General features: G+C 31.8%; 1 protein-coding gene across 1 annotated transcript in view; it reads right to left on the bottom strand.

Annotated features, from left to right (window-relative positions):
• The window catches only part of LOC143256285 (protein hobbit-like), a 108,534-nt gene that overhangs the window by 13,456 nt on the left and 82,325 nt on the right, over positions 1-12,753 (bottom strand). The window contains 5 exon segments of the mRNA XM_076513328.1: positions 4,672-4,968; positions 5,481-5,647; positions 8,135-8,216; positions 10,042-10,191; positions 11,373-11,555. Coding sequence (XP_076369443.1) covers positions 4,672-4,968; positions 5,481-5,647; positions 8,135-8,216; positions 10,042-10,191; positions 11,373-11,555 — 879 coding nt within the window.

Genomic DNA, 12,753 nt, shown 5'->3' with positions numbered 1-12,753 from the left:
ACAGTATAGACAGTTCTTGATCTTGTGAAGACAGTATTGACAGTTCTTGATCTTGTGAAGACAGTATTGACAGTTCTTGATCTTGTGAAGACAGTATTGACAGTTCTTGATCTTGTGAAGACAGTATTGACAGTTCTTGATCTTGTGAAGACAGTATTGACAGTTTTTGATCTTGTGAAGACAGTATTGACAGTTCTTGATCTTGGGTATGAATGATCATCAGATTATTCAATGATTCTGACACAGGCACTCACAGACCTGACACAGGGACACTTCAAACATGTAAGAGTAAACTTTGAAAGAATAACCTTTTGTGCAAAATACAATTATTGTAACTATAATGTAATGCCAAAAAGAATAAAACAAAGTCAGCTTCTGTGATAACATGACTGATTTATATTACATCATCTAATAGAGGTCCTAAATTCCAGTGATATTCTAAAAGTAATTGGAAACAAACTAATTAACACATCAGTGAATAAAGTTTTATTTAAGTAGAATAAAATAAGAGAAATTAAAATCAATCATACTTAAAAGTTGGATGAAAAATAACATTTGATGATGTAATCCATAAACATGTAACATACTTAATGAAATTCAGGTAACTGAATTCGTTTTTATTTAAAAGTAATTTGACCAACATGTATTCTAACAAATACAAGTAATTATAATGTGAGGCAACATTATTCAGTAAATATACTCTTGGTGTGAAAATGCTTTGTAGTTACTAAGAGAAAAAATCTATACACTAGATAGGTGAAATGAAAAAGTGTTACTGGACCCTATTCAGTTTTTCACATTGTATAGCCTTTTACATCAACCATATGTTTGACACTTTTCATTACAATTTGCAGTTACGACAGAAAGTGTTCGTACCCCTGTGTCATGAGTAGTTTATTCCTCATAACTTAAAAAGTATCAGGATTAGGATAATGAAAGTATGATATATTATAAATATTATACTAACACACATCTACAGAAATTTTTATGTAAATTGAAGGACAAATAAACTGTTTATGAAAAATAACCAAACATAGGAGGGGCAGAAAGTGTTTGTGCATCTACTTTAATGATCAGTTGTGTAGCCTTTCAGATGAATTACTTGGCACAATCTTTCCTTATAGCCATCCATGATCGTTTGACAGTATTCGACTGGTATTTTCTTCCATTCTACTTTACAGAAGGCCTCCAACTCTTGCTAGTTTTTCAGATGATGCTGATGAACACTGGTCTTTAACTTATGCCAAACGTTTTCAATTGGGTTAAGATCAGGTGACTGCGATGGCCCTTCCACAATGCTTATATGGTTCCTCTGCAACCAGGATTGCACATATTTCGATGTGTGTTTAGGGTCATTATCGTGCTGGAAGATCCAACGACACCCAAGCCACAAGTTCCAAGTATTCTTCTTGATTTAAGTACCTAATATATCAACATACTCTTGTTTTTTCATGATTCCATTGACGAGGTGAAGGCTGACTACACCAGAAGAGCTGAAGGAACCCCACAGCATGATCGAGCCACCTTCGTGTTTAACTGTAAGGACGATGTTCTTTGGAAGATTTCGTTCTCCCTTCTTACGGAAAATATAGCAAACATCATTGTGGCCAAAAAGATCGATTTTAGTCTCGTCTGACCAAAGAATAATCTTCCAATAGGTAAAGGATTTATCTACATGCTTTCTTGCATACCTCAATCGTGCTTCTAAATGAACAGGCTTTAAATATGGAGTTCTATGAGGACAGCATGTTTTGAACCCAGAAGAGCGTAACATGTTCATAACTGTAAAGGTGCTTATTTCAACCCCAGTTTCCCTTACCAGTTTCTGTATGTCATTACGTGTTAAACGAGGGTTCCTACTAACTTCTCTGAGAACCTACCTCTCGGTTCTCTCTGGAATTTTGGTGGGGCATCCAAAACAAGGGAGATTAGCAGTTGATCCTGTGAGCTTAAACTTGGCAATTATGCTTTAAACAGTAGATTTTGGCACATTAAGTTGGGTAGCAATACCAGAAAGAGACACACGAGACTTGTATTTTACAATAATTCGTTTTTTTTGAATCACTAAACAGTTGTTTCCTATTCACCATGATGACCAAGCAGATAATGACAGAGACAGCTCTAAATTGCCATAAGTACATTTTTTGCTGGCTAAATTCCAATAGTTATGAACCTAGTGTCTAGTTCTGAAATGGTATAATGTAGTTTATTCGCCAAACTAAACAAAATTTTTACGGGAGTATCACTTTCTGCTTCTCTTATTTTTGGTTATTTGTTTATAAACAGTTTATTTGTCATTCAATTTACATACAAATTTATGTAGATGTGTGTTAGTATAATATTTATGATATACTACACTATCATTATCATAATCATGATACTTTTTAAGTTATGAGGAAAAAACTAATCACGACACAGGGGTATGAACACTTTCTGCCGTAACTGTAGGTCCATCTTATCTCTTTTTGTTCAAGGTTACAGATGAGGAGTAGAAATTTCTGAAACTAGAATAACCCAATAAGACACATAGATCAAAGTGTAGATTGAACTGGACAGACCTTGAATTTAGACTTTGAAATTAAACATTTTTCAGAATACTAATTCTATTTATTTTTAATCAATAAGTTGGAGACATGTATATATTCAAATTTCCATATTTCAGTAAGAAAGACTATAATAAAACTTCCCACACTAGTCGCACTTGTAGCAATGATATTAGTACACCTAATTATTATGATTTTCTTAACAGAGCCAAACACATATATCCACCAGAACTCTGGATAAAATCTCTTTCACATAATGTCAGTTTAGACAAGTTTAATTCTAAAAAGTTTTCAATAAGGCAGACCTTTCAAAAGTGATAAACTTTCAATACATAAATAAAAACAACCCAAGTAAGGTTTGTTTACTACTCATAGCTTATTAGATACAACACTTTTCACATTTTTCACAAACAAAGTTTCTCATGCTGCACTTTGAACATGTTTGTTTTCTAAATCTTGATATTACTATCAGATTCCTCAACCTTATGTTGATTACTTTTTGGTTACAACATTGGGATTAATCTTACTTATTACTTACTGCTGTCTGTGTTTTGTTACAAGTGTTAATTAAACTTAAATTATTTTATTAGACAAAAATGTTTAGAATATCAATTTTATTACATTGAGGTTTTTTAATTAAATGGTTTTTAAGTAGATGGTCATTCAGTTGACCTCTGTGTTAGGTCTCAAAACAAATATGAAGATATTTCCATATGTCCTTCATCATTAAGGGACATAGGTTATGTTTGGCAAGACAATAGAGAATAATATTCTACAAAGGTCCACCAAACTCTGATCATTTTTCACTGAGTTATAAAAACTGATCCCCATGTTAACAGATAAGAATTTTTTTTGTATCTTTTCTTAACCTTCCAAGTTGAGTCATAGTCCAAATGTACACCAACTTTTATGAAAATTCATTCCGTCATTTTTGAGAAATCCTTCTGACCCATACAGGAGAGGTTGAAAACATACCCTTTATCCATCTAAGGTAGTTGAAGTATTTAGAGTACCAATTTTCAAGCTATTTATTATATAATTTTGTTATTCATTTACTGTTATTTATTATTATTTGCTTTCATTTTTACTAAACTTTCCTGCTGTCAAACTTAGAGAGATAAACTTTATGTGACATAATAATTAATCTTGCCTGCCAGGCTAATATACAGTTAAAAAGTCAAGGCTGCTTAATGGATTTTCATTGGTCACAAGATGTTCTTAGAGAGGATTTATACAGTTTTGTGTGTTCTGATGTCAAGTTCTTCAAGGAACAGTACATATCTATGATAGTATATGAAACAAATTACTAGTTTCTGTGTGTGTTCTGTGAGCATGTTCTATTCTTTCTTTAATGTTACTTTTGTTAACAGTATTGGTTAGAATGCTCAGTATGTCCATTTTTATTAATTCTAACTTATTATGTTTTCATTATAAAATTTATTTTGTATTGTTAGCTTAAAATTCAAGACCAGCCTAAATGTCTTAAGCTGGTATGAACTTTGAGACATATTACTGGAATTATAGTCGACAAAATCAGTAAGCGTACTGGATGAATGAAACAATAAATTACACTCGTAATAAATAAGTAAGAACACAGAGAAAATATATTTAGTTAGCTATGTTTGTTAGAAGGTTGATTTTTAGCTATGACCTACTGAGATAGCTTGCTTTGACAAGAAGTATAATCCTTTCTTATGGGCTCGGTACACATTTGCACATGCTAAGTATTTGCACTGTAACTTTTGGTACAACATGTGCAACTTCATAAACTTTGGTATCCTTTCAGTAAAAATTACAATATTTTTTAATAAAATATTTTTACTAAGATTTTGTTTGTAAATATAGAGTCTGTTTCATTACCAGTTTGAATACAAAGTGATTTCTATATTTATATATATTATATATTTCTATATTTAGATGTGTTCTTTTAATATTTACTTTTAAATTAAGAAATTATTTTATATATAATATTAAAGTTTAAATTATAATCTAAAATGTTATTCCAAACTTATTGATATAAGTTCATAAAATAGTATTTCAATAAAAGTTTTAATGCAAGTCAACAAACATTATGACATGGACTTTGATCCGTGAACCGCCATGAAAAGGTTAATATATATTTCCTTACAGGTGGATGGACTTCTTCCAAAGTACTTGGATCAACATTTTCACCATAGCTGGCATAGAAAAACTGACAACCACATCGAGATACTATGCGTTGAAGCTGTAGTGGGGCAGAAGTAGGATCCGAAGCTCCACCAACAGTGCTACTGACCACTCCACCAACACTGTGACCACTTCCAACAAGGTCGGCAAGATCACTAATAACCATGGAGTCCTTCTGTGCCTCAATGTTGTCCACTGTCAGCCACATGACGTTATCAAATGAAGGCGATGGATCTCCAGCATCTACTGTTGCATAGTACTGTTATGGGGGAGAAGAAAACCTCTCTGAGAAGAAGTTAAATATCAAAGTTTATACCATAACTAAAATTTATGGCTCAATTTATTTATGACCATCATATAATAAGATTCTAACCATGATAAATAATTATTTATAAATAATTTAACAGCTTCTAAAAGTTTCTTTCTCTTAAAGTAACCTAACTAGAGCCTCATTTAGTACAAGCATAACGATTTCTGTATTACAACAAACACGTTTTGTGTGAAATCATTTTACACCTATTGCCATTAGTTAAAATCTGATACCATAAATACTAGATAGAAGTGCAGTGCTTAAGCAATATACATAATTTTCAACAATTTTTTTGTTTCAGCCAGCATTATGTACACAACTTTTTTAAAAATTTAAATGCAGTGATAAATAATTAGAAGGTAGATACTTAAAGTGGCTACCTAAGAATATTGTGGCTACACTTAAATATAAAGTGAATAAAACATACTTCTTATTAACACAGTATTCTGTGTTATAACTACCTGCATGCATTCCAAGGAACCGACCCATGTGGTTTTGGACACAAGTGTTCTTTCCTTCCAAGTGTGTCGATGAATCCGTTGAAGGATCTGGGCCTTGGAAGCACTAACGATCACATAACCCGAAGTCTCGCAGCCTCTTAGCATCACTTGGCTGTTGACAAGTTCAACTATTACAAGGAAAAAGATGAAGCATTATAAAAATAACAAAGGTGGTATTATACTATATTACAACCTTTAATGGCTACCTATTTCTGTATACATTTTAATCAACAGAACTGATTAAAAGTAGCTGAACTGACATGTCTCATTAATACTGAGTTTTTGGTTAGAGTCAAGCCACTATCTGCTGTGTTCACTGTGGGGAACCAAAATTGAAGTTTTAGCATGGTGGGTTTGTAGACTTATTGCCAGACTTTTAATGTGTTACCCTGATCATGTAGGTTACTCATTCAGCAAAATTTAAAGTCAACTTTCAAACTTTTGTTGAAACATTATTAGCCCAGTTCACATGAAGGTCACTTGTCTATTACACTTTCTACATTCTCTAAAGCACTGAAAACAATCTTTCTAAAGTTTTCTGTGGAGTTATGTTGAGACAAACCATATTACTAATGCAATTACCATTTACTAACTTTAGCTTTGGAGAAGAAGCAGCCTTCACAGCTGAAATTTATAGCAGGGCATCTGTTGTATGAGATAATACATATATATACACTTTCTAGCAGGGCATCTGTTGTATGAGGTAATACATACATATACACTTTCTAGCAGGGCATCTGTTGTATGAGGTAATACATATATATACACTTTCTAGCAAGGCATCTGTTGTATGAGGTAATACATATATATACACTTTTGTGCCTCAAATTTGTATACCATCTATCTAATAATAAATATATGTACACACTATTTACATAATTTCAGACACTTACATAAGAAACAACCTCTTGTGTGGTGTTAAATAGGTATTTAGAGCTAAGCCTAATAACTAACTATTTATTCCTGAGCAGATCATCAAGTGAAATATAAATATTTTGTTAAATTAACACAGGATATAAACCAATATAGAATAATACATTTACTACTTTGATAAGACATTAGAAAATAACCCACTAACATAAACAACTCTTCAGCAGTTCATTCTCCGATATAGAAAAATAAAACCTACTTGCTTAATCAGATCATCTTGGACAGGACAAAGAACAATGTCACTTAATAACTTAGTTCTTCTTGGACAGGACAAAGAACAATGTCACTTAATAACTTAGTTCTTCTTGGACAAGACAAAGAACAATGTCACTTAATAACTCAGTTCTTCTTGGACAGGACAAAGAACAATGTCACTTAATAACTTAGTTCTTCTTGGACAGGACAAAGAACAATGTCACTTAATAACTTAGTTCTTCTTGGACAGGACAAAGAACAATGTCACTCAATAACTTAGTTCTTCTTGGACAGGACAAAGAACAATGTCACTTAATAACTTAGTTCTTCAAACTTAATAACTCAGACAGGACAAAGAACAATGTCACTTAATAACTCAGTTCTTCTTGGACAGGACAAAGAACAATGTCACTTAATAACTCAGTTCTTCTTGGACAGGACAAAGAACAATGTCACTTAATAACTCAGTTCTTCTTGGACAGGACAAAGAACAATGTCACTTAATAACTCAGTTCTTCTTGGACAGGACAAAGAACAATGTCACTTAATAACTCAGTTCTTCTTGGACAGGACAAAGAACAATGTCACTTAATAACTTAGTTCTTCTTGGACAGGACAAAGAACAATGTCACTTAATAACTTAGTTCTTCTTGGACAGGACAAAGAACAATGTCACTTAATAACTTAGTTCTTCTTGGACAGGACAAAGAACAATGTCACTTAATAACTTAGTTCTTCTTGGACAGGACAAAGAACAATGTCACTTAATAACTTAGTTCTTCTTGGACAGGACAAAGAACAATGTCACTTAATAACTTAGTTCTTCTTGGACAGGACAAAGAACAATGTCACTTAATAACTTAGTTCTTCTTGGACAGGACAAAGAACAATGTCACTTAATAACTTAGTTCTTCTTGGACAGGACAAAGAACAATGTCACTTAATAACTTAGTTCTTCTTGGACAGGACAAAGAACAATGTCACTTAATAACTTAGTTCTTCTTGGACAGGACAAAGAACAATGTCACTTAATAACTTAGTTCTTCTTGGACAGGACGAAGAACAATGTCACTTAATAACTTAGTTCTTCTTGGACAGAACATTTTCTGATGCTGAAGAACAAAATTTATAAAGTCAGCCAGTCTATACAAAGAACATTGCCAGATGTAATATTAAAACAACAACAACAAAAAAGTAACCAAGTTCTTCTGGAAAGGCCATCATCTGATGTACAATAACAAAATGTACTGATTTAATTAATGTTTAAATACATCTTTACCTAACCCAGTCTAAAGGATCAGCCAGTATGTGAAAATGGCATCATTCCTAAATACAATAAAACAGAACAATTAACTTAGCCATTTCTTCAGAAGTAAAATAACATAACTTTGTTTTGATGCAGATACAGAATAACAATTTACAAATTTACTCAGTGCTTCAACAGAATATCACATATGAAAAATTAACATAAAATAACGTCATCTACTAACTTAGCCAGTTTTTGTGCAATACATCATCTGTTTGACAGGCAGCAACACCATGTAGTTGTTGTTCATTTGTACCTCCTTCAATCTAAAGTGAAACCAAAAACTTCTGTTAAACTTTTTTTTATCTTTCATTTCATTATATTTTCCTAATATTGATCAAACGATTGTCTATTATACAAACCTACAAATTTAAACTTCACAAGTTTTTCTGGTTTTAACAATGCATTTTCCGTAATTCAGCTAAACTGATTTTCAAAATAATATTCATTTTTCTTTCTATCATGTAAAGATTTTCAACAAATCATAATGAAAAAATCTCTTATTTAGAATAAATTATTATTTTGTTTGTTTGTTTTTTTGAATTAAGCACAAACCTACACAATTGGCTATCTGTGCTCTGCCCACCACAGGTATCGAAACCTGGTTTTTAGCATTGTAAGTCTGCAGACATACCGCTGAGCTCTGCCCACCACAGGTATCGAAACCTGGTTTTTAGCATTGTAAGTCCGCAGACATACTGCTGAGCCACTGGGGGACAAATTATTATTTACCATAATGAATACATTTTATTATTATGTGTATTTCTAATGGGTTCTACACCAATCAATAAGGATCTCACATCAGGAATGGTCTACAGAAATATATGGAGAGTGATTGTCAACATTTTAGGCATAATAAAATGTGATCCAGTTTCAATAAAAATGGTTCGCTTATATAAAAGTACATACGATGTTTTGTGAAAAATCTGTAAGTGATTGAGATATATGGATATCATTTTTGGATTCTGCACAGAGGAATTACTGGATAACATATATATTATAATAATTTCAAGACAATAAAACCATTACTGGGCTATGTTATCAGCCTCTTCTGGACTGGTAGTTTGTCACAAATATCTCTTGAAGTTTTCCTTTTCATATTACAAATACTTAATCAAATCTTTCAGGGCAGAAAAGCAGAATTAGCTTGACATACAAAAGCCTAAACTAAAATTAAATTTCCTGTCTTGAAAGATGATATTAAAAAATAAAAAATAGTCATGAACTATCATATATAATTAGTATAGAAGAACAGAATGAAACTGATGAAAATGAAATCTGTAATGTATCATATATAATTTGTAAAGAAGAACAGAATGAAACTGATGAAAATGAAATCTGTAATGTAAATTATCAAATAAAAATTATATTTTTTGTAAATTATCACCAGTTGTTGCCAGCTTTTAATCATCATAGTTTGAATATACAAACAAATCAATCTCTAAAACACATATTGTTAGACATCAATATTTTTTGAAAACTTGGGGTTGTCTAATTAACTTAGAAAAATTAAACATCTTTAACATAACATTTAATCTTATAGTCCTAAACTAAACCTATCAGCATTACCTTCAGTCCTACAGACCAAAACAAAACACATTACCTTCAATTCCTTAGACCAAAACTAAATATATTACTATCATTTTTAATCATACAGACAAACACTAAGCATCTGTGAAAAGAATTATACAATCTATACAATACAATATATTAATCTATGAGTGTGATACGTGTATACATTTCAGCTCTATTTCATAATCAAGCAAAAATAAAGTTGTAATATTAACAGGTAAGTACGGAGGGCAAAACAAGTTTGTTTACCAAAAAAAAAAAATATTAGCAACAAACATTAATTAATTAAATTAATTAATTACTTACAGTTTAGTGTACAGTTTGTTACTTATGATTAAATGTTCAAAAACGATTTATTTAACTTACTCAGAATTTCTACATAGTCTACAAAATGCAAGTTTATCTATGGGAACACATTAAGTATTATTTCCTTACACGGTTCTAACTAAGGTATAAATAAACAATGAAACTAAAAAAACCTGAATATATGAATCTACTGAACTAATATGTTATACGTACGTCTTCAGTAAACACTACAGAACTGGCTTCAGCCTCAGCTATCAGTTTCTGCAACATGGAGGCAGCATGTCCAGACTGCAGTCGGGTCATTGGGCTGGGAGTAGCAGCTTGAGAGACGGAAGATGATCCAGGTATCATGTTTTTAGATTTCTGTTAAGAGATTGAGAAGACAAAAATGGAGTCAATTACCAGAGATCTGACATATTTCTGTGATAAAAAAAAACCCACTAAGTTCTGTCTAGCGACTGTTACTTGATAAAATAAACAAACAAAAGAGACCTGAAAAGTTATGGCATAACCTAATGAAAAATCACAACTGTTGCTTTAAAGAATAGAGAGACTAGAAATAGATGTTTTATTCTATTAACAAAACAAATCAATATATACAACTTTGGAGAAATATAACATTGTTTAAATTGTGCACAACAGAATTAATTCATCCTCAACCTTAAACAGTTCCTCACTTTATATGCAAAAACGGCTTGTTTGGGTTGAGAAAATATTTTACATAGAAGAGCGAACAACGTTTCGACCTTCTTCGGTCATCGTCAGGTTCATAGTTCCTCACTGTTACCCAATATTTATAAAGTTGGGTCTTTAACAACATAGGTAATAATCAACATACTTACAGGCTAAATATAATCCACAATTTGTATTAACCGAAGGTAATACCAAAATATGATATTTTAAAAGTAATTACAGCCTGCTAACATAAAAAAAAATTTCTGAGGAAAACATGAAGAAAGAATTATTAGAGATTGCTCAAACACAACATAAGGTTCTCAAACAGTTTGCAACTGAGAATTTCATTCCCATACATTTTGCTAGCAATAAACTCCTTATTGGTATATTTTCTACCAGGTAATTTCATTACCTGTTCCAGCTATGTATAAATGACTCATTATGGCTTGACAACTACTTGAAGAAATGACGTCATGGGGATACAATCTTTCCAACCATCAGTCACACTGTTGCTGTTTCTAAGAGTAATCAGAAATATAAGCTTGACAGTGGTTTGAAGTTTCTACTGTTTGAATGTGGAGATGGTGGTACCAAACAAGTTTTAATGTTTGCAACAGCCTTGGTTACATGAAGGACCCAAATATTAGCAATGAAAAGACCAGTAGTGAAATGTCCAGTAGCAAACTGTCTGACCACCACAAAACATATAGAAGTTTAATAAAACACATGAACACCAAGCAAGGTTACTGAGAAAGAGCAAAACAACTGCTCTTTCTCTTTTAACAAAAGTTTTTTGACATTTCTTCTAAATAAAGAATGAGATGGTTTTGAAAATTAAAACACTTAAATTAGTACATAAGTTTCCTTACCACTGGAGTTGCCTGTGATTCAAGTTTAAAGCACTTCAGTGCCTCAGTTGAAAGATTTCTTTTCAGAAGGGTAGCTTTGATGTACGAGTCAAACAGAAAGAACACCACATCACGATTATGCTTAGTCCACGCTCCTTTCAAACCATGAACTACAAGACGATGTGTCGGTGTGTCTTCCATGTCCTGGTATTGAAAACAATACAGGTCATCACCTACAGTTTATTCATCTTATAACACAAATATGAGAGAGAAATAAAAGTCGAGAAGTTTAGCTTTTGAGTGGATTACCTACTTAAAGTATCTGATGTACTTCCTCTTCTTACAACAAAAGATATTTTCTACCTCTTATATTTTTGTCTTCATAAAGAATGTAGGAATCATTTGTGTTCACTTATGTAATCATTATCCTAGTATTAGATGAAAAATGTCTTTCAACAATCTTTAAATAGAAAATTCATTGGAGGAAGTACTGGTGTACTACCTTTAACTTCACAAACATGTCTTTATATTAACATCATTCTAAACAAATACACCCCATTGTCAACTGGAAGTATATTGAGGTTTATAAATTTTATTGTAACTAAAACATGGTAGCAGGGAATAATCACCATGAGTGAATTATTACTGAAATATCCTTACAGTCAATAACACTTCAAAAGTTAATAATATTACATTAATGCTCATCATGGTTCTGATTTAAGCACAAAATATCTTCCCTTTTTCTTAAATCTACAAAATTTTCATTATTAGTGACCCAACAAGCAAATACAGTTTCTGAAATGCTTTATTTAGTAAAGGGTCACAGCTTCCATCAATTATTATGTTTCAAGAAACTTTAATCGAAAATGGTTCCCACCACTTTAACTATAATTCACTGGTACATAAACTTTAAATGAAAACAGCTTCCAATAATTTAAAAGGTTACAATATCACATTAAAACTACATTTTATCAGAAAACCTTTTACATAAAACAGCAGGAACAGAAACATCAAATAATCACATTAAACCAATTAATTTACTGGTATCACACATCTCATCCTGATACATCTTCCAGTAGATTACATTTATGCTACCAATGTTCAGGAAAAGAAATAAGCCCACTGACCTAATACCTTCTGTGAAACAAGAAGTTACCATCATTATTATTATAATTTTGAATTCAAATTAAAAGATGGAACTGATGCTTACTCAGATAATCATAAATTATTTTTACAATATTCTAAGTGAATGTATTTGTTTTAGAGAAAATCCATAATGGACTATTTGTTGTGTTCACTGCAGGGAATCAAACCCCAGGTTTTAGCATTGTAAATCTGTGGACATATCACTGTCCCACCAGAGGATTCTAAGTGGGTATTGTGCTAAAGATTTTTCTCCAAA

The sequence above is a fragment of the Tachypleus tridentatus genome, chromosome 7 (genome assembly GCF_004210375.1).
Source record: "Tachypleus tridentatus isolate NWPU-2018 chromosome 7, ASM421037v1, whole genome shotgun sequence".
Classification (NCBI taxonomy): Eukaryota; Metazoa; Arthropoda; class Merostomata; order Xiphosura; family Limulidae; genus Tachypleus; species Tachypleus tridentatus.
Note: the sequence above shows the minus strand (reverse complement) of the source record. Positions and strands in the feature narration are given on the sequence as shown.